This window comes from Ptychodera flava, chromosome 10, assembly GCF_041260155.1.
Source record: "Ptychodera flava strain L36383 chromosome 10, AS_Pfla_20210202, whole genome shotgun sequence".
NCBI lineage: Eukaryota > Metazoa > Hemichordata > Enteropneusta > Ptychoderidae > Ptychodera > Ptychodera flava.
In genome coordinates, this window is record NC_091937.1 from 15,357,291 (window position 1) to 15,381,393 (window position 24,103).

A 24,103-nucleotide genomic window follows, 5' to 3' on the forward strand; every position below is an offset into this window, starting at 1 on the left:
ATGTGATCTATACGATCTGAAATCTATTACAGTAGTAAATTTTTGCCCATTGATAGTGAGATACAGTACTGTCATAGTATCTGCAAACTTAACATTTTGTACATGTGAATTCTTATTAAAACATCAAATTTCATAAGATGATGACACAGTTTGCTTATGCACTCTTCAAATCGTATGATGTATGTTATTATGGCTGTTGCACCACTAAAATCCCATGCTAACCCTCAAACCCTTCTCTAAACAGGTCAATGTTGAATGTACTTGATCACCTGTACGATACAGACAGCATCACCAAGGCCGTTGTGACCACGTGGCTGACCCACGCCATAGAGAGAGGCGACATTGCCAGGATCTTAGAGCCTATGCTACTGATTCTCCTTCATCCTAAGACTGCCAGGGTATCCGTTCAGTTCCTGAGGCTGAATTCCACGGATGCGCTGCAGGCACAGCTTCATATCCAGAATGAAGAGGAGAGGGCCAAGGATGATGCCTATGATGCTGCGAGAGACGGATACGGGGAATCGCCAACGTCGATGGAGAAATAAGTTATTTTGTGGAGAAGGATGGAACGCAAGCCCTCATGAGGAACATGGAAAAGCAGGTTCCGGTGTTTGCCATGACGTCCATCGATGGGAGAGCCAAGTACATCACTAAAACTAACAAGACGACGCCGTATCGCGTACCTGCAGACTCAGAGATTAAAACCATGAGTGTCATCGTTAATCCATTTGGTTCTCAGCATTCGCTGTCCAGCGATTCAGGCAGTGAGTACAGCAGTCAGGCAGCTGCAAGTAGTGCAACAGGAAGCAAAGCGAAGAGAGTGGCGGGATCCAGTGAAAGCCTACCAGAGGACGGTGCCTCGACGACCGCCCGAGGTGAGACGGACGACCCAGAGAGCATCTACGGTGGAGCGATGTTTGAGCCAGAGGCATACTCCTACAGTGTGAGTGAGTCGCCGGAAGAAATTGCCAGAGCAATCGTGAATGACATGATCAACGTCGCTGTACCAGTGAAAGACATTATCGATGGCAAGAAATGGATGAGAGGGAGTTAAAGGATGAGGACACCACTGTTTCCAGGACAACAGAGATGGATTCTCACATAGATGATGATTACCATGGCCACAGTGCAGATGATGAAGCTGGGGATGAATTTGAATGGGACAACTTTGAAACTAAGTTATCAGAGCTGGATACTGAACATAGTGATCCAGACTCTCCGCGTCGACACATCAGCATGGCATCGCTGACATCGGATACGAAGAGGGCGCTCAACAGCGTCCACCCTCTTCATCAGCACATGCTGATGTACAAACAAGTGTACGACTCCAGAAGAAGTATCTACGTCCTCACAGCTCTCCGGAACATCCTGCAGGTCATTCCCAGAACATTTGTCTGTGCGGCCTCCTCCACAAGCATCAGCAGTATCCACACTCCCCACTTGGCAACTCTTCAAAACCTTCTCGCGAGACATCGCAGATCCATCGTGGGCAAAAGCTTCTATGATGACCTCCCTCAGGAGGCCCTCGCAAGCTTCAGAAGTAACACATATCTTGAGATCATGGTATCCGTGTGCATGTACTTCATCCGGGGCTACTATCCCAAGTATATGCCGGCAACTTCGGATGACATCCGGGGTAACAAAGACGTGCAGATTCTGAGTATCGAAATTATGACGAAGATACTGGCTGAGCTCGTACAAGTGGTCAAGGAGAGCGGCAAGGGCACAGCGACCTTCATCAAGGATCTTATGTCCAGATGCAAAGTCCAGAAGGCTATCCTTCATTGTCTCCTGGCGACGGTGCTGAATGCCCGGAAGCAGGCGCTGCGACAGTACAGCGCAGGGTTCAACATGTCCGACAAGAGTTCGCAGGCTGTGCAGATCCACCTCCTGCAGCTGGTTCTGACCGTCATGGTCTTGGAAGAGCAGTTGTTCTCCCTCAAAGACGGCAGTGACAGATCGCCGACTGACAATGAGGGTATTGGGGAATGGGAGCACGTGAGACCAAACTTCCAACAACCAATGTCGTCCCTACGGTTCATTCAATCGGAGAGGGTCGCATCGCAAGGGATGTTCCTCTGTGCCATCCTGAGTGCGCTCAGGCAGCCCCACATGAGCCATGTGCACCGTCAGTGGGTTTCCATTGTGACAGATGGATTACCATATATGGACAAAGGACTTGGCAACATTGTGGTGCCAGTAGCCAATCAGCTTTGCAAGAATCTGGAGAGTTTGGCTTACCTCTATGACAGAAATGGTGGCTTCCAAAGAGATAAAAGGTCAGTGAACTTTATTCAAATCAACATAACCTTTGATCAGAATCAAAGTAAACTGTTGAGAGGATGCAAAGAATTAATTATATTTTTGGTTGTTATTCTAATGGATGTAACAGATATTGTACATGACTTTAACACTTTATCATTGAGATAGTCATACTTCTAGTTGAACTTGCCTGTGACAAGTAAAACACAAGCCAATAAATATTTGCAGTACCAATACACCGAGATGTATCGTGATCAAACTGTTCCTACAGTATTTCCAGCATCAATATCCATTATGCTAACATAAGGGTTAATATGATCCTCTGGCTATACAACATAATTATCCCTTTCACCGCCATGGTTTGGCCCAAACTCATTGTTATCAATGATGATTGTGGACCTGTTTACAAGGAATTAGGAGGACAGGTTAAACCTTTGAACCCTGCCCCCATGTGTCCTATGACATCATGCATAGATTTACCTCAGAAACAGGGTTCAGAGGATTATTTCTATCCAACAGTCTGTTATTATTATGTAGGCAGTTATAGCACTGCGGCTATCATTTGATGAAAACCAGTGCCAAAACCATACATCAATGCAAAGTCACTCCATCCTGAGCAAACTTGAGAAAGCAATTTATTGTAGATCATACCTAGCACATTTTACGTGCATCTTTTCAGACCCATGACAAAGCTGGAGTACATTCCACCCGATCATGCAGTCACACTGTTGGAAGGACTGACAACCATGTGCCACTACTGTCTGCTGGAAAGTACAACCAATCTGTCGGCGGTCAGTTCCCGCCATGGTGTGACTACAAGTGCCAGTGATACTGAGAGTGTCAACCCTGCACAGCTGCTTAGCAACCTGTTTGGTGCGCTGAGTGGGGATAAACATAAGGTGGGAAGCAGTGAATTTCATTCCGAACTTTTAGACGAAAAAAGGAAGTGTATTGAACAGGGTTTGTACGCTCTTGGAAAGTCCTTTAAAGTCCTCAGTTGAATTTTGAGGCCACCTGGAAAGTCCTCAAATTGGGACCTGGAAAGTTCAGAAAAATTGATAATCCATAAACAATTTTCAAAAATTACACAATGATTAGTCATGATATTGTATAATGATATGTAAAATGATAGACAAAAATGATATACTGTAAAAATTATGTCTGGAAATTTGTATTTTAGACTTCAAAAAGTCTCGCAAAATTGCTGAAAATGTCCTTGCAAGTCCTGGAATATTTGATGAATTTGAGTGTTTGGATTCAGGGTAAAGTTACAGGGACATTTCTTGGTGTGTTACACGTATTGTTGTAGTTGTGAACCTATCTTTCATTCATACAAATTTTGTTCGCTGTTGTCTTTAAACAATTAATATACACAGAATATCCTCATATTTACTCTTATTCAGACTTCAAAAAAATATTGCAACTATGAGGATTGTGAATCAAAAATGCCATTATCCACTACCTTTTATCAGATGTTTTTAACTTCAAACCATCTCAGTGTGTTGTGTGTTCTACATCATGACATGTCTTGTGTAGATTTTCTTATTTTATATAATTCCTCTCTGACTTGACTCTCTGTCATCTTTTCTTCCAATTTTATTCTCCAATTTATATTCCAATGTTCCCCTGTAATGTCAGATCTTTGAATAATATTTCCTATTTGATGAACTGTGTATTTTCATTCTGCAAAAAAAATATGGACATACGATTCATTACATATGATTTCATACTTTATTCATAAATCCATGAACAATCTTTTTTACGCTATTTACTACCTTTTACCCATCAAATGCAATGTGTAATGATTTGTTTTGAGTTACATTTTGTCATATTTCACATCCGGTCATATTTCCGCACATCAGTATGCAAATTATTTCTTTGTTTAATAAACCACTTCATGCACTTTTCCTGTCTTTTTAATTGCTTCCTTGAATCTCTCATTATGCTGCTAAGTAATTTTGTCACATTTCTGTAAATTGCTTAAAATGATTCCTCAATTCATTGACACTCGCCTTTTGGGTGTGCAACTTCATCCTTCATTTCTTTCTAGCTATGCTATCTCCTTCTTTCTTTCTTCCATTTTCTTCTTCCAAAACTTGTCATTCACATGCACATACGTATAGCAGTACCAGTCATGTATATTTCTGAACGCGGACGCTACAATCGGGACACTGCTTCACCAACAGGGGGCAGCGGCCAGCACCAGCACCCAGAGCGCCAATCCGGTCACCGAAGCCAGGAAGGGGCTGCTGGGTATACTGCCCCGCATCATGTCGGCCGTCGCGGTGCTGTGGTCGGCCATCACAACCTGTGAGAACGAGGAGAGCAGAAGTGGCAGCTATCAGAGAGAAGCCAAGAAAGCCAACTGGGTCATCGGAACGCCTAGAGTAAGTCTTTAGGACATATCTGTTGGCCCAGTCAGTGTTTTGTCTGTAGAAAGGTGACATCAGTTGATGACAGCAACAGTTAGATTCTGAAAATTTGACTGTGAGGCAGTGTTAAAAAGTCATCTGTGATTGGTCATTGACCAGTCAGCATTTTAAGACATCACAAGTGATTGGTCAGTGATGGTAACATTGTATTTATTTTTATTAGTCCCCACGGACACCGTCCGGGGGGACTTATAGGTTTGGTCATGTCCGTGCGTGCGTCCGTGCGTGCGTGCGTGCGTCTGTGCGTCCGTCCGTTCACGCAGATATCTCAGAGATGCCTGAAGCAATTTCATTCAAACTTGGTACAAGGATTACTTCATATGTCGTACAGATGCACGTCGATTTGTTTTGTGATACGATCCAATATGGCTGCCAGGCGGCCATTTTATTACGATTTTTTCATGTACAGAGCCATAATTCAGGCATGTTTCAACTGATTTTATTCAAAGCTGGTACAAGGACATTGACCAATATCATAGATATGCACGTCAATTCTTTTTGTGATACGATCCAATATGGCCGCCATGCGGTCATTTTGTTACGATTTTTTCATGTACAGAGCCATAACTCAGGCATATCTCAACCGATTTTATTCAAAATTGGTACAAGGACATTGACCTATGTCATACATATGCACGTCACTTTGTTTTGTGATACGATCCAATATGGCCGCCAGGCGGCCATTTTATTACGATTTTTTTATGTACAGAGCCATTACTCAGGCATGTTTCTACAGATTTTATTCAAAGTTGGTACAAGGACAATGACCAATGTCATAGCTATGCACATCAATTTGTTTTGTGATATGATCCAATATGGCCGCATTTTGTTATGATTTTTTCATGTACAGAGCCATAACTCAGGCATATCTCAACCAATTTTATTCAAACTTGGTACAAGGACATTGACCAATGTCATACATATGCACATTAACTTGTTTTGTGATACGATCCAATATGGCCGCCGTGTGGCCATTTTATTACGTTTTTTCATGTCCAGAACCATAACTCAGACATGTATCAAGCGAATTTATTCAAAGTTGGTACAAGGAGATTGACCAATGTCATACATATGCATGTAAATTTGTTTTGTGATACGATCCAATATGGCTGCTGTGCGGCCATTTTGTTATGATTTTTTCATGTACAAAGCCATAAGTCAGGCATATTTCAACCAATTTTAATCAAAGTTGGTACAAGGACATTGACCTGTGTCATACATATGCACATTGATTTGTTTGTGATTCGATCCAATATGGCCACCATGTGGCCATTTTATTACGATTTTTTCATGTCCTGAACTACAACTCAGACATGTATCAAGCAAATTTATTCAAAAGTATTTTTATCACAGACCTAATGAAGAGGACTCTATCCTCTCTGAGGACCTGTAATCAAAGCACCCATTAACAGTGGGGACACAGCGACCCAAGTATTACTGAGTTTTTCACACTGTTTTCTCTATCATTTTCTCTTCTTTCTTCAGCTCTGAATGATCGGAATAAATAAAATAAATGGTTTATATAACCTAACCTAACCTAACCTGTGACTCTTTATTTATTTTACACTCCATTACAAGGACGTATATCTCTCATACACACATGCTGTAATTAATTAGTCAACACAACTAATTATGCTAATCCGTGGACTTATCAGGGATTTTACGGGTTGGTCAACATCGCGAAAGATAGGAATGGTTACTAAAACGGGAAGGTAAGAAGCTCTCCTGAAATGTGTCCAGAAATTACCAAATTGCGGCCAGTCATGACCATTTATCCAAAATCTACTGCAGCCAATGTATGTCGATGGCCGAGGGTAGCCAGCTACTCTTATTTCAAACGTTTAAATGGTCGCGAACAGTGCAAACCCTGCCAGTGCCTTGCCTGCAGTTCATGGCATGAGGACGTCCGTAAAGCAGGAAGTCGGAAGTTGAAACCTTTGACCTTTACGTTGTTTATATGTGGGCAAACTTGTAAACATATTTCCCAGGGACAAGCCTGATTTTGACTAGGGTCAAAGTTCGTGTGGTTAAGCGTGGTTCTCTCAATCGGGTGGTGTTGCTAAGGTTTTGTCTGCCCACCGTCCGTGGGTGGAGGGACGGTGGTCTGCCTAATGTCTGCTGTGCGTTCTCGATAATTTTGCTGTATTTTTTCTCACAAACATTGGAAATTCGTTTAAGTTTTAAGAAACATTTCGTTACCTTCTCCTTTTTCATTAACATCACTATCTTTCCGATGTTGACCAACCTCTGATAAGTCCACGGATTAGCATAATTAGTTGTGTTGACTAATCAATTACAGCATGTGTGTATGAGAGATATATGTCCTTGTAATGGAGTGTAAAATGAATAAAGAGTCAAGAGGCTATAGGTTAGGCTATATAGTCATTTATTTTATTTACTACGATCAGTCAGAGCATGAAGAAAAGGAGAGGGGCTGACAGTGACAGAGAAAACTGAGAAAAACTCAATAATAAGCTTATCAATATGTATGGGCCGCCTATGGTGGGGACTGTGTCATCAACGATGACTTGTTCCAGACAGAAACTGTTCTTTACAGAAGTTGATCTCTGGTATCTCTTCAACTTTACAGAGAACAAACCTGTGACAATTTTCACAAAATTAGATAAATAAATATGGAGAAAAAAAAGACAAAGTTTTGAAGCAGCCATACATTTTGTATAAAACATTGACCTATATAATGGCAGCATTAATATTTGGTTTATGTGTGTTTTTCCCAATACAGGCTGTAAGGCAACAGATTCTCGAATTTCTCAGTCCCATTGCACTCCACCATGGAATTAATTTGTTGGGAGCCATCGGAGTCGTGTGGAGTGACCGCAGAAAACTAAACAGACCTGTTGTAGGTACTCGTAAGGTAAGGGTATAGATTCAATCATAAAACTGAGCTCAAATTATCGCACACTTCCAAACATAAATCATGATTTAAAGAGGTAACTATAAAAGACTATATATAATTCAATAACCGTTGCTATTTTATGAAACACTGACCTTGACCGCAAACCTTTCAATAAAACACATGTGAATTGTTCACTTTTCAAAAACGAGAGCATTCTGCAGTGATATTTATCTTTTCATTGATGTGATGCAGTCCCACCAAGTGCTTGACGCCCAACAGAATGATGTCAAATTTATGCAAAGTTTATTTATGCATATTGCTTAGGTATGCAAATCTGATGATAATGACCTTTATACTACTGACCATAATGACCATTATAGTACTGGTCAAGTTTCAAGAAAAATAAATATAAAAGATAGATTTTGTTAGAGTAGACTACCTAGTGATCCTGATATTATCCTCCTTTAATCATGTAGCTGTTTTTGTATGTATATAAATTTGATTATTTTTTAAACATTTTATTCAATTATTTAGAATTACTCATCATGCTAAGTTAGTAATACAGTTAAAAAAGGAAAAGGCAGAAAAGTTTTTCAATGACAAATTGACATTTTTATTCATGCTTCCAAATTTTGTTCATGCTCTTACTGTCATTCCAGTAATTTTCATTCCACATTTCTCCTCATGGAATTTCAGGTTATCGTCATTCCCCAGGCCAATGAGGAACAAACACTCCTTGTGGAGCTTGTCAGTGCAATAAAAGCCATGCCAACGGACACAGTCATCCAAACCATCAGACATGTGATGAAAGGTCCACCATACACCATAAAGGACAAAGTAAGTGAAATCACTCAGCATCAGGTTTTACTGTACAGATATTTTGTTATCAATCATTGAAACCTGTGAAAGGTCAAAGGTCATTTCTTTGACCCTTTTAGCACTGTAATTTTTCCCGCCAAAATTTTAATGCAACATTTTACCAATTTTTATGAAGTTTTCTGTTTTTCTTTTGATAATTTTTGACCAAATGGACATTTTATTTCGTTTGTTACAGTTTTTTCTCAAAATGTTGGCAAAAATCTGGAAAAAATTGGTGGGGATTTTATTTTATAAAGGGGACAAAAATAGACTTGGTGCTCAAAGGGTTAATATAGAGTCATTATAGGGAATAAAGATTGTGAATATGAAAAATTATGTCAAACATTCCTGTGTTTTTGGTGTTTTTTCACTGCACAAGCATGTTTAATCTTCGCTCTGTAAGATGATCTGTAAAAAGTTGGAGAATAATATTGACCTCGGAAATATTGCCTCTTCAGTGAAATAATGGACCTTCATTGTAAACAGTGACTCAAACAGTGCTCCATCTTGAAATGCTACAGTTTCACTGCTTTGCCCTGTAATACAAAAGAGTTTAATTATCTCTTCAAGGCCGTGTATCATAGTAAGCTACTAGTGAAATTGATAAATAATTAAAAAGAGATGTTGAACTGTAAATAAGATTTTAGGGACAGTGAATGCCTTGAAAATAAGGGAAAATATTGACCCTGTACCGAATCCAGGGTTAGTGTTGCCAGTGTACAGGACTGAATATTGGACTTGAGACAATTGCAAAAATGTCTGGCAAATCTGATAATAGTCAACTACTGTGTTTTAACGATCAGTGTTAACCCTTTCACCACCATGGTTAACCCGAACCCACTGTTATCAATGGTGGTTGTGGACCTGTTTACAGGGAATTGGGGGTGATCAGTGTTAAACTTTGTTTCAATCTGTGTTTCAGAATCAGCCGTCTCTTGAAGTGAATATTCTGCAGTTTTTCTACCAGTTTGTGCAGCGCAGCAGTAGTTCCCAGCTTTTGGATTCGTGGCAGACTTTGCTGAGCCTCCTCAGGGAGAGTCTGCAACTCAACCTACCCCCAACCGGCCAGTTTCTGCTGTTTGGGTAAGGAATTTGAAACTGAATGGCAATCTAACCTGATACCTTTCACTGAAGAATTAATACATTTTCTCCAGTTCAGTCAAAGGGATTTGAAAGTGAATAGTATTCTGAACTGATACCTTTTCACTGAAGAATACAGTGTGACATTGGGATTTGAAATTGAACGTTGTTCTGATCTATTATTGCTCACTTGTGCAAAAAAGGAGTTGAGGATATAGACTGTAGTGTCAAACCCTTAGTTTTTTTTTCACCCTGTCCGCTCTGTCAGCAGACTTCAGTATTAAATTGTGAATTATGTTCAGTTCTCATCACAGAATCCAAAGCTATGCCGGTAATAGCGTGCTCACCATACAGTGCCTTAGTTGTTAGCATATTATTGATACTTTTGTCTTAAGTTTTGATTTATCATTGGAGCATTTGCACTCTAAACCAACCTCAAAGTAGATCAGGGATGTTAAGCATGCATATTTCTATTTATTGATCTAAATTTTGGGTCCCTGGACTGGGAAGGGCCAAAAGTTTATGCTATACTGCAACCGCACCCACTCTGAAATAGCCATTACAGAAGAAATACACCGCAACACAACAGTCATAAAAAAACTAGACAAACACCAACAGGTAGAAATTAGAATATGTGTATTCATGTTATTTGAAAGAGAGGACATGTGACCTTTTAAATATGTCACTTATAATAAGGATATGGTTTTTCTGTAAATAGCCTCCAAATTTTTAGTAAAATTGTGACCAACAAAATTAAAATGTTCAAACATGATTCTCCTTTAAGTCCGTGTGTTTAAACATGTCAGGTGACATTTTTAGGTGAAAGTGATATCCAACCCTAAAAGAGGTGAGTTCTTGCATTTTTATGCAGGCACCAGCATGTGTGGGTGTGGTCCAATGTGTGAGGGCGCTGTTCACACCTGTTAACATCTTGCACCTTGATAATACCGTAGTTTATTCCAGAATGTACATGTCCCCCCCCGGGGTACATGTGCTTGTACTGTCCATTGGTACAGTGCATCCACCAAATTATAAAATACTTTGATTCAGTTTCGAAACTCTATAATTTAAGCAAAGTGTTGTTGCCAAATATCACTCCTTTTTGCACTATGGAAAATGTAGGTTGAGGCTGACTGACATTTTAAATAGTTTATGGTTTCTTGCTAAATTTAAATTTCAGTAGTTGAGGGCTATAATAACAATGTTGTACAGACGTCACACTAGTGATGTCATGAATAAATTTCATGAATCCTTTACAGGTTCAGACCATTATACTGCCCTCTACTTTAGAAATATTCCATGGTACATGCAAAACACCTGTGGTGAACAGATATGCTACATCACTGGCAGATCTTACAGTGATCAACAGTACTGACAGCTATATTCAAATTAGTTTCCAATTCTTTTGGCATTCTAGTGCATTTGCATGAATCTATGTCAGGTCTAACAAAATTGATTGCATTTGAAATCATGTAGAAATGAGGTTGGCAAAATGATAGCAAATACCATTCTTTGTCTCCTGAGGGCAGTGTGCTATCTTCTTATTGTTGTATGAATTTCTAGTGCTCACACAAACATTTGCATGGGCTATGCCATTTCAGAGACAGTTGATTGGTATTTTTTTCAATGGAAATTCAGCTATGAGGAAGAAATAAAAACCTTTGAGTTTAGGAATATGAAGTAATCACGAGATCACATTATGTTTTTTTTTTCAGAATTCTCAATGAGTTCATCATGAAACTGACCGGCTTTGCTGACAGGAAGTACCAAAAGGACTTGCAAGAAATCGCTCAGAAACTGATCGAGAACATTTACCACATTGCCGGCTCATCCTTGGGACAGACAAGATGGCTGAGGCGGCAACGCTCTGTGATACCAATCCCACAGGATGGCTACATTGAAGATTTAGACTGTAAGACATGCTCCAAGATTTTTTATCAGCTACCCAAACATTTCCTTCCACACCAACTGCCTCCCTGCTTTCCTGGAGAAATTTTATGTGTTTGTATATACTAATACATGTATGTACCTGCTCTCTTGCTTGTTAGTTTCCCATTTTCATGTCAGTACATGACCTTTATACTACATCCTGGCATTTGAGTGCCTCATACTACCAAAATGCCAGGATGGAAGGTCATTTAGGGGTCATGAAATTGCCATGAAAGCAAAAAAGCACTGAATATTTCCACACCAAAATACCACCTTTCAATAAACAACATTCTTCTTTTCACCACGGAATCTGCTGTTTTGTGTAGAGTTGAAGTTCTCATAAAATACAAATTTCTTCTTATGTTTCATTTTAGTGGAAGAAAGTCTGCCAGCTCCACAGATAGAAATATCCACAACCAAGTCAGGCCGTCATGATGTTCCACCGCCGACCAGTGCAAGTTCAAGTCCAACAACTCAAGTCGCATTTAGTGTACAGGCCCTGACTCTACTAGCTGAGGTAAGAATCTTTTTTACAAAGTGCACATTAGAAGGCTTATAATTCACTCAAAGGGATGGACTGAAATAATTCCAAAAAGATCTCTTCAGGGCAATCAAAAGCAGTTCAAAATTATTTTTGAGTATACTATGTTTATCAATATTTTGATTTCACATTCCAAATCCAGCAGAGTTTTTTAGGTATTGTAAAGGTTTATTAATTCACCTAACTCCACTTTTTAAATTCATGTGGACAACATTGTCATCAGCTAATAATGTATACACATTCATAGCATATCCAAACACTGAATAATCACCATTTCTCAGCAAAAAAGTGCTCCCACAATTTTTAGGTTTCTGTCTGTAGCATATATACATGTACTGACATAAAAATGGAGAGTTATGACTAATTCTGTTTGAGGACGATTTGTCCAATATTTATATCAAGCTCAGTTGATTATATTTAAAGCAGTTTCACATGTACCTTTCATATTGTTGACCCATGGAAAGTTATAGCTCTGGTCCCCAAAAGTGTGAACACTTTGAAAAGCATAGCTTCCATGGATTGCAACCTCCATTGCATTATCAATTGCAAATGGATGTATTCTGAACAATATTCTCAGTATTTCATTCGTGATGCTGAAGGAGGCTGTTATCCCCCTGCCACTTTTACGAAGGAGGTTCAGGATTATTGAAGGGGAGGTGTGTTGAAATATATAGCTGTATTTATAATCAGGAAGTAACACGAAGTGATATCGGGGACTTGATACCCTCCCAATGTTTGACAAATAGGGCATAGCTTACCAAATGGCAGGAATCCCGCAATTCAGCAGTTGAGATGACATACCGTATTCTGCAAAGTACTTGTATTCCATACACCCATTGATGAATACAATGAAAGGTAGAGTTTAATGACATGGTACATGTAACAACACTTAATACCATGTATAACACATTTATTTATCATGTATTTGTTTTGTTTGCTATTATTTATTTACCAGAATCTGTCAATCATGTTGGACATCATCTATGGCAGTGAAGAGAAGGAGAAAGTGGTTCCATTGCTGACACAAATCATGCAGAATGTGACACCATACCTGAGGAATCACAGGTGTGTGGAAATATTTCAGTATTTTACACTTTGTCGTAGTCTCCTGGTTTTACAATGACAGAGTGTAAAATGGTGTGATGAGATGATTTCATTTTTGAACAGGTCAAGAGAACAGAGTAATGGATAAGTTGTTGGCGGTGAAGATATTTCAAAAATGCCTGAAGTTAAACATCACCCTGCCTTATAAATTGAAAAAAACTGTTGCATCACCCTGCCCTGTGAATCATAAAAAACTGTTGATTTGAGCAAATAACTTGTGACACTCCCCAGTCTGGAGTAGAATTGTGTGATTAGCGTATTCCCTGAGATTTTTAGACACAAAACCGAAATCCCTTTGTCTGTGAGTGAGTTCACCTTTTATATATACAGTAATATTGTATTTAGAAAATGTACTATGTGTCCCAAAAGATGGATTTTGTTGGTTGTGCACCATTTACTACATAAAGTGTGTGAGGAATAGTATATGCGCACAGTACGTAGTATCAGAATACTATGTAATGGTATTCAAACTAGATAATCATATGCTATACTAAAGTACTCAAACAGAACATGCTACATCTAAAAGTACTAGGCAGAGAGTGTATGATATATCCATAAATTAAGTAGTATTACCCTGTGTGAATTTTTTTGTTTTACATTAAAGAATGATTTAACAGTCTTTCATATATGTAAAGGTAATAAAGATCTTATACAATTGTGCTCTTCTATCTTTCCGTTCAGTTCTGCCAACATGCCGGCATTCCGTTCATGCGTATCACTCCTGTCCAGCCTGAGTGGGTACCAGTACACCAGGAAAGCCTGGAGAAAGGATACCATTGAACTTCTCATGGACCAGTCTTTCTTCCAGATGGATGCCATCTGCATCAATGGGTGAGTCACCGGTGATGTATGGCTGTGCCTTGCTCAGGGACTCCCTCAGAAAGGAGTGGTAGAATTTTGCAATTTGTTGTGCTTACACCCCCATTTTAATGTAGGTTCACCCATTCTGTTAAAAACAATTGGGATATACCAATGACTGGTGGTTCTGAACTGAAAGGGTTTAATCTGTTCACCCCCAGTTTACTGTAAACAGGTCCACAATCACCATTGACAACAATGGGTTTGGGTCAAACCATTATGGTGAAAGGGTTAATGCTGCTTGCTGATAATCCAGCCGCAACTTTCAAAAATGACAAGATGATCAGTCATGAGGTCTTAAAAATGATATTGGAAATGACATATAAAATGATGTGTTGTCAAAATGAAAACTGGAAAATGATATTTTGGACCTGAAAAGTACTTGAAAATGAAAGTCTTTGAAAGTCCTTGAATTTTAAGGGACTTTGAGTGTATGTACCCTGAATGTAGAATCTTGTTGGTATTGATCACTAGACATGATGTCACATTGTGAAAATATTTCACATCAAGTTCAACTTTCCAAACCATTGGATTTCATATTTTTTAATCATTTTGATTTCAGATTTCGGAGCATCATTGATAATTTGATGACCCATGATAAGACAACGTACAGAGATCTGATGAGTGAGTACCCCCTCTGGAGTTGAAGCAAAGTTTTAATATGCTATGTGTTTTTAGTGAATTACTAAGTTAATTTAGATAAAATTAATCCTCAAATACCAAGATAATACTAGCATGCAGATTAATTATAGTGAGTCAGCTAGTAGACTAAGAGATTAACTGGATCCACCCAAGTCAAACTCAAGGCACAGTCAGTGAACTTCAAGAAACTATAGTTTTGAATACACTGATCCTGACCTGGATGTGGGTTGACTTATTAACAGTAAACTGTCAATGTACTTGGAGCTGGTATATAATCGGTCCAAACAAGATTTTGCTTGAGAACACGTAGCTTACACTGCACCTTCAGTCATGGTAGGATTAGAGACCATTATGCCTAAAGCGCCCTCACATGATCAAATCTTTCAGTTCAGTGGGTTTCGTGTGTTAGCATATAAATCAGCATGAGGATTTTTTAAGTGCACCATAATCATATTCAATATGCAAAATATATTGATGAGCATTGTCAAAATATTGAAATACAGTGACGATGACTCGTTTATGATGAATATTTTATAGACTGGATATCATGTTCATTTTAGAAGATTGATTCCAACTTTTGTGGAATTCAAACCAGAAAAAAAGTATAATGACAAGAATTCTCTGTCACCACCTCCAGGCAAAGTGGCAGCCATCAACAACAGCACCTCGCTGAATCTGTTCACCAACAAGGAGCAAGAAATGGACCAGAGAGCACAGCTCCTCAAGAGGCTCTCATTCAGCATATTCTGCAGTGAGGTGGACCAGTATCAGAAGTTCCTGCCGGACATCCAGGAGAGACTGGTGGAGAACCTGAGACTGACCAACGTGCCAAATGTCCATGAACAGGTGTTCATGTGTTTCAGGGTTCTGTTACTGAGGATGTCACCCCAGCATCTGACAGGGTTATGGCCAACTATGATATCAGAGATGGTGAGATTCAGCCCGTTTATCTATCTATCTATCTATCTATCTATCTATCTGTCTGTCTCTCCATCTATCTATCTGTATGTATGTCTGTATGTCCGTCTACCAGTGTTTCTGTCTATCAATCCGACTCGTTGTCTGTCCCTCAATCCGCTGGTATCAGAAATGTTGTAGCGTGCTGTACATGGTGTCTCTATTCACCCTACATCATGCCTGTCTGCATATGTGTCTCTGTGTTTTGTCACTCTACTGCACTGTCTATCTATTTGTCTCTGTCTACCTCTTTGCCTATCTTTCTACCTGTCAATGTTTGTCTGTCTTTCTGCCTGCCTGTCTATCTGCCTGTCTGTCTGTCTGTCGGAGACTTTTCTGTATATCTATCTGTGGATCAGGTTGAACTGTAAGAAAAAGTTAAATGTCATCCAAAATATTTTACCCCATTGAAAGCCTGTTCAATCATCACAAGTTTTTGGCACCCACCAGAAATCTGCCACAAAACAGAGCATCATGTATAGATATTTGATTTGTTATAACTTGTGAAAATCATCGTTTCCCTGCAGGTCCAGGTTTTCCTGCACATTGAAGAGCAGCTGTTTGGTGGTGGTGAGAACACAGGCAGACCCAAAGATGCCCCAATATTCCCGATACTGAACGGCTCACCTACAATCTACCAGAAACAGTGGCTGGGACTTTACCTGAGTGCATGCAAACTGTTGGATCTGGCATTGGTACTACCGGTGGAGAACATGCCCCAATTCCAACTGTAAGTACTGCAGACCTGGTAGTTTCTTGGCTACTAGCCACACAAATAATATTTCTCTTAGAATCTTGTTTTTCACCCATGTCACTCTTTACCAGTGTCCCATCATTACAATGAGTCATTCCGAACCCCATCATAATGAGACAAACTGTACCAATGCATCATTGAGCAGTGGCTACAACAGTCGTTTTACAATCAAAAGATGAGGGTTCAAACCCTTGATATTTGGTATGCCTTTATCCCTTGTCATGTTCCCTTGCAAACCAGCTGCTGTTATGGATGGTGGAAGGAGCTGGCACACCTTTTGTGGCCAGGTTCTCCTACTTGGACACAAATTCTAATAAGATCACTATGTTTAGGGCAGCAAAATATGAAAGACTATCATGTTGAGTTTGAAGATAAAATGAGGACAGTAGAGAAAACACTTCAAGAAATAACCCCAAAAGATTATGTCAATATTGGCCTCTAGAGGGCAGCACATGTTGACGGACGTAACAGTACTGTGCATGTAATCCAGGTGCCAAACTTTACAACTGTTTCTTTTCATACCGATTAGTGTTAGTTTCTTTCAACCTTTCTGTGTTCATAAGACGTTTGTAATACTGGTTGAACATCAAAGCTTTGACTGCAGTACAAGTATGATTAGAACATCAGGCAATTTTCATAATGACCAGCTTAATCAGCATCTACTCAGTCTCTGTTTGTGTCAGGTGAATGTTATGCAAAGCAGTAGTAGGAATAAACATCTGATGACCTTGTCACAAAAACCCCCAAAGGAGACAAGGTGTCAAATTTCATCTCTATTAAACTCATGGATGATTTCTACTGCAGTCTGACATAATATGTTTTGATGAAGTGATGAAGTGACATGACATCAGTTGACAGGAACAGAGTTTTTCTTGATGTCAACTCTGATTTTCTGACATGCTGAAAAATTAACAGCTTTTGGATCAAGTGTCACCACATCTTTAATAAATGCCTTCCGACTCATTGAGTGACGCTACAGTCAAGAAAACTGTCGGTTCAATGAGACTGGCATTTTCAGAATCAAATTTCTGACGGCAGTGCTTGTATGACCTTATCAGTTCCCATCGTTCAGTGAACTCCATATTTCTACAACATTGCTCTGACCTCAGATATGACACATACCGCAAACGGCATTTTGACACAAACCCATCCACTCTGAACGTAAATCATATTACATATATATAGAGAAGGGGGTGAAAACTTAAGAATTTGGGCTGTTGACATAGTTCGGGATTTAGTGATGAAAGGGAGCCATCATGAATCAAGATTCATATCAGTATCAACTTTTACACTCTCCAGACAAATTTATTACAGTGGTATACATGTCATAAGTAACTTTGACAAATAGCTATCGCTTTCCTCCAATCTCTAGGAGCCAACTAAGTATCTGTACTGATCTGAAGTCATGTAACTGTGTATATTCACTCGCTTTTAAAGTAAACAAGAATGGTTCTACTATGTAATCTTGTTATCAAAGGTAACAAAACAAGTCACCCCTTTTTAATGTGTCTCACTCCGTCTGATACAACATGGCTTACATCACGACAAGTACATAAACCATTGAACTCTTCCCCAGTGGAGGTGTTTAGGTAGTACCGTAATGCACCTTGAAAGTGAAAGACTTTTGCTCAAACTTTCCTCAATGAAACTTTCAGTCATATTCTTTAATAAAGAATGAGAAAGAATGAAAATCAGGGGTCATGCGAAGTTTGGTAGAGAAACAAATTACATCACATTTACCGACATTTGAAATTCAAAATGGCTGCTATCCATGTGCTAACTCTATGGGTCAATGTAAATTTTCGATTTTTGAAAAAAAACTGAGTGAAATGTTTTTTTACTTCAAGAGCTTTAAAATGAACCTCCACAAGTGGTAGATCAGAACAGAATTGTAAAAGTTTGAGAGTATCTGTCCCAGAGGCGAATTTTTCCTTAAAGCCCGGTGCGGACTTAATCCAAAAATCTAGCAACATATTTATATAACAATTGCAATTTCAAAGGAGAACAAAAGACAGAAACACCTCATAATCTTCTGAACACCATAGTTAATCCCAATCCGGACCTTTTCGACCTGGGGTTTAAATGAAAGTCAGGGTAATGGTAACCAAATTGTGTGTTGCTGGCATCATTCCAAAGCTTTTCAGATTTAATAAAAAGTTTGCAGAAATATCAAGAGACGACATCAGGAGAAATTAGTACACAGTAAGGAGACTTGTCTCAGTGACAGTGTGCAAACATTTTCAGTCTTTGTACAGAGGTTAGGAACCAGTGTGCATGGTTTAGGAACAGTTCGACAATGTTAGAACTGTCCCCTTTATTACACCACGGGGCTAACCAGCGACTTGGCATTGGAACTCTGTTATACTGTACTCACCAAATCACCGCCCCTTGCAATAAACGCCTGAACAATCAAGAAAGAATGTTTACAATCCTGTAATTGCAATTAAACAATGGAACAGTGTTTGTCAAGTTCAGATAATCTGATCAAACAATCTTCAAGCAAACATCACATCAAATACGCCTCTACTGGTCTAAAGCTGTAATGTGACAGGCTTTAGACATAAAAGAATAATGATATATAAGGTATATTCATGTTGACAGATCCTTGCAACCTGCTTATGTTTCACCGCATTCAATCACCAAATCTGTTATTTTTTTATTTTGTTGACATTCACAAAGCAGGGTCTTTCATCAAATCATTCTTGATGTGCCTGGCAGCTTAAACTTTTCTACTTAAAGAAAAATGGGTTGTAACTTTCCCAGTGTCAATAAACCATGTAAGATTAGAAATGATATAATCACTAGCAATGCTTACAACTCGATGAGGAATTGAACAAGGGTGTTATTCCTGGTCTCATGAATAAATAATAAATGATGAAGAACAGAGATTTTAAAATTAAATCATCAGTAAAAACATAGGCCCTGTTTCTCAAGGGTCTATTGTCAAACCATGATGAAGCTATTAAAGAGATTATCCTAGTATTTAAAGGCCACTTGATCTTGTTCAAACCCTGCCCAGTTATAGACTAAGCTTTGTGTCAACATTAAAAAGTGTTTACAAAGTGAGAAAAACAGGGTCATAAAGGGTTGATGGCATAAGATGACCCAGCTTTACCTCCCAGGTAACAGCTGTGATTAAAAGCACCATTAGCTGAAATTTTTGATATATTTGCAGTAATATTGTCTTTTGTGTGATACAATATGTATTTTCCACTCTCATAAATTATGACAAAAATGCTCAGTATTAGCTTGTTGACGCAGCCTGATTGTGTGCAATTTCAATTGTTATAGATGGCGATGAAATTCTTGTCTGGACTAGAACTTACTTGTGGACCACTGTTTTGTATATGCCGCGTAATACCTTGTGTGTACAAGGCTAGTTCACCATGCCATAGGGAGAATAATCAAAAACTGTTTTCTTTACAGAACAGAAATTATGAAAATTTTATCAACAGCCATACTTATTATCCTTTTAAAGTGTTTAATCTGTAATTCAACCTCTCATATGCTGTGTGGCCAAACCGCAACAGATTCATTAACATTACACTATTTTTCTGTCAAATTATGAACTAATAAGATAATGCCATTGAATAGCTCACATTCAAGTGCATTTTAACACCCAACTGTTTATTGTTGAAATCTTAACAGTGAAGGTGAACGTCTCTGCAAAACTTTTCTTTCCTAACTTTTATTTCAAAGCTACTTTTCAGAAACCCAAAGTTTGTTTTGGCTGGGTGTGTTCAAAAAGCTGGTGTGAAGTTTGACATCATAAACCATCATTTGCATATCACCAGGCACCCAGGGCTTGAAGCCATAAAATGTTACAAAACGATATAAAGATTGTTATCTGCCACCTGAAAACAAAGAAAGTGTTGTTTCACCCAGACTTATCCAGAATTATCTTTGACAAGGTGTGGCCTTGTCAAAAGTGTCAAAAGTGCACAGACTAGTGACCATTTAAAATTGAAAGAGTGATTGAAATGCCATGGGTCATTGCATTACGGGTCAGTCACAATCAGGGTGCGCTAGAGTGTGTCACTTAGGTCAAAATTTCAAGTTCATGATAACTGTCCAGTTAAATAATATGTTGAAAGGTTATGGTATGGGGCATATCTTCCTAAAATTTGGTGAAGCAAACGTCATTAGTTTTACCACAGTGCACATTGTTTTATATGGTCGACGCAGTGTCACGGACGCTACAGAAATGTTGTACATGAAACACAAATGTCATAAAAAAAATTTAAACAATGATTTGTCAATGCTTTCTTATGTTATTACAATATAAAAGATGCATATTGGCATTAAAATAAGCTATACTTGCTACGATTTACTTAATTTTCCATGAATAAACACAACCTCAAGTTTAGTGAGAAATACAACAATATTGATCATATTTTTTAATAGGACTTTCAACTTCTCTATGTCCTTCCGCTGGTATGCTGTACTTAAAAGTTTTATTGTCATGAATTAACCATGCTATAGCAACAATATTAATACCATTTAGTGTAATCAAAATGAACTTCTTTCTAAAATATTTTCTGTTTAGTATGACATGTAATTTTGTCACGGACGCTACCAAAATCAAACTTGAAAGTTAGGTCAACTTGAAATATAAAAAGCAATTAACAATCAGGTTTTTACTTTCTCTTTTCTCCAAAACCTTTCTCTATCAAACATTTAAATTGTGAAAATTGTGTCAAAACATTGACAATTTCTTTAAATTGAACAAGAAAGCTATAGCAACTACTGCAAAAATCAGTTGGAGTATGTGAAAAATGTCTATACCAGTAATAAACTTTCAATACATCAAAAAACACAGAAGTTAACATTGCTTGTGCCTTAAAGTGTAAAACCAAGATAAAACAAGACACCTAGATCAGACTAGAGCGACAGGTTGTTAAACTTTGACCTGTGGTCCCACAATAAAATTTGCTACAATGTATCTGACACACCACCCAAGAAATCCAAATGGCTTGCATCTGTTCTAACACCTGTCAGGATGGGGTGCACACACACCTAGGTGAGGCTGGAGATCAGAGACGTAGTCTGTCAACCTTTGACCTCTGTTCTATAATATATCTGTACTCTCTGACGAGCGTTAAGTTGGCGTCGTACTCATCCTCATCCTCATCCTTAGGGGTCACGTGAAAATGAGGATGAAGTTGACGCTACAGCGTCAGCTTCACCGGCGTCAGATGCGATTATTCCCGAATGCGTCTGATGGAATGATAAGTGTAAAAACGACTTTAAAATGTGCTCCAAGTTCCATATCACTGTAAATGTTAATTAAAACACAGTGGGATTTGCATTTCATAATATTTAGTTACCTCTATTCTCAAGATCCGTTATAACGCAACATTCTTAGCCCTTAATTTCCTTAAAGTTCAAAGGTTTTATGTTTAATACGTTGACTTTTCAGGCCTCAAGTCATAGTTATACAAGTTAATTGTTTTATATGTCCTCTGAATAATTAGGGCTTTCATATCGCCTCTAATGGTGGCGATTTTTACACATTTCACATTCGGACCATGTATACCTTTTTTGCACCAATTTTTGGAAAATCTTAACACAAGAGTTGAGAGGATACCAACAAACACATCTGCGGATCCATGGACTGAAAATTACGAACATTTCCAAAAAACTAGTCCATATGAGATATTCTAACGATAAAATATTACCTGTGAACCAGTTTTAGGATTCAAAAGAAAGTTGAGAAAGAATGGAGTTGTTATTTTCTTAAGTTATGGGCGAATTTTATCATATATCCATCATCGGGTAGCGTAACCTCGGCAATCTTCGGATACGACGCTGAAGCTGATGCTGAGTAGCGTCATTTTAGCGTCAGCTAGAAAGGTCACCTGAGGATGAGGATGAGGATGACGCCAACTTTACGTTCTTGCTCTCTGCCTTCTAAATATGTGAAAGTGGTAGAGACAGAGTTAACATAAATGTCATTTCTTACCCCTTGATTTTTAAAATTCAAAATGTGATAACAAAACAATAAAATGTGGTGGTTACTTCACATTTAGATTGGCTGATAATCTGAAAAACAATGTTTGCATTTTATTGTAGCATCCGTGACATAATGAATTGAAATGGAATAAACAATAATAAATGCATATACAGCACAGAATTCATTGTTCTTTTCACTAGAATTCTAATAACATATCAATACAATTACTGCATTCTTAAAAAACACCAATCTAAGTGTTACAGTTGAGGCTGAACATAACTTTTTGAGTGTTTTATTACTTTTTAAAAAATCAATTTTGTGCAAATTTATAATTTTATGCCTTTAAGACATTTTGTAACCCAACTCCATGTATGTACACACAAAACACACTAGTATTTATATGTTTCAGTGGATTAACTGCTTTAAAATGTTTTAAATAGTTATTAATTATGACTATGTAGTAAACACCGTCACGGACGCTACACCGTCACGGATGCTACATTTCCATATTTTAGGAATATTAATAGTGAATGCAAGGGACAGTAATTATACAATTTGTTTATTTAAGGTAGGCACCTATTGACACTTAGGCCTGTGACATCAGATCTTTTATAACTCCTGTTGTCTTTAAGATATGAGTGTGTCACGGACGCTACAAGAAATTCCAACCACAACGATCTCCATTTTCATTTACTCACAAAACAATACAATATGCAATTTTATTTAAATTTTGGTGTATAAAATGCTTGCCATGGATGTTGAGGTTGGAATTAAATTCAATTTTACAATATTTTATCCATTTTTCTACATATAAACTAAAGGCATCTGTACTTATGGTCATAAAACACAAAAAACATAACGATGTTACAGTTTTGGTAAAAATACCACAGTTTCTGTTCCGATGCACATAATCACATGAAATAACTTGTGAAAGAAAGCTTAGGTATTCTGCAATAACATATGTAAGCTAAAATTCCACAATTTTAACACTGTGTTCAAAAAAACATTTTGAAATTAAGTATATTTTGAAGTGAAACAGCATAACGCTACTTTTTACAGTTTTTAAAGGCATTTTTTTGGATGTACAACCAAACCTGCACAATATATGCAATATTTTTTATGTGACCAAGTTAGTTACAACTATTACTATTTATTAGAAACAAATAAGCAATATAATATCAGTCTGAATAGCAGATATATGTCCATAACAAATGAAAATCATCTAGCGCACCCTGATTGTGACTGACCCGTTAGCATATGCAAATTGTTAGACCTATGTTACTATTTCCATACAGCGGTGTTGATGGCAACACTCTATTCATCTAAGGTTTACTTTAAGTAAAAACGTATCACACGATCCATCCAAATGAGTTACTGTACTTTGATCAGGCCAACCATCGGTGCAACAAAACTTCACTTTTGAGTGAAAGTAACTGACAGAGTCCCAGCACAAACAACACAAACAGACATGCACTTTACCTTGCACCTCAAGAACACGGGAATTGTTCTCCATTATGACAACAGGAGTGTTCTTAGGGGGCACTTCCATGCGTTTTAAGAGCAATGGACCCCTTGGGTTTCTTAATATATGAAATTGTTCAATGTGACTCTCCGATATGGTCTCCAGTACGGTATGGTGTTTGTCTGTCTTTGACGTGTTTTGGAGTATGGATGAAGGCCGAAAGAGGTTGAGATCTGCACAACTTTTAAGTCTTGCCCTTGCCACTTTTCTCCCGACACAAGTTGTCTATTAGTTGCATTAGCTGGGTATGCTCTACATCTGAACACGGTCCCTCCACCGTGATCTGAAGTATGCTGGGTAACTTCAATTTATCCAGTGTATAAATCTTACCCCCTCACTGACATTGAGCAGGAA

At 38.3% G+C, this 24,103-nt stretch overlaps 1 protein-coding gene across 1 annotated transcript in view; it reads left to right on the plus strand.

Moving 5' to 3' along the window:
• Positions 1-24,103, plus strand: part of LOC139141518 (protein DOP1A-like) — a 64,835-nt gene that overhangs the window by 24,253 nt on the left and 16,479 nt on the right. The window contains exons 11-25 of the mRNA XM_070711111.1: positions 245-542; positions 740-943; positions 988-2,279; positions 2,942-3,161; positions 4,449-4,649; positions 7,438-7,569; positions 8,248-8,388; positions 9,332-9,492; positions 11,205-11,401; positions 11,793-11,935; positions 12,915-13,024; positions 13,745-13,894; positions 14,484-14,545; positions 15,201-15,493; positions 16,048-16,250. Of these exons, the coding sequence (XP_070567212.1) occupies positions 245-542; positions 740-943; positions 988-2,279; positions 2,942-3,161; positions 4,449-4,649; positions 7,438-7,569; positions 8,248-8,388; positions 9,332-9,492; positions 11,205-11,401; positions 11,793-11,935; positions 12,915-13,024; positions 13,745-13,894; positions 14,484-14,545; positions 15,201-15,493; positions 16,048-16,250 (3,807 nt within the window). The remainder of the gene's footprint in view (positions 1-244; positions 543-739; positions 944-987; positions 2,280-2,941; positions 3,162-4,448; positions 4,650-7,437; positions 7,570-8,247; positions 8,389-9,331; positions 9,493-11,204; positions 11,402-11,792; positions 11,936-12,914; positions 13,025-13,744; positions 13,895-14,483; positions 14,546-15,200; positions 15,494-16,047; positions 16,251-24,103) is intronic.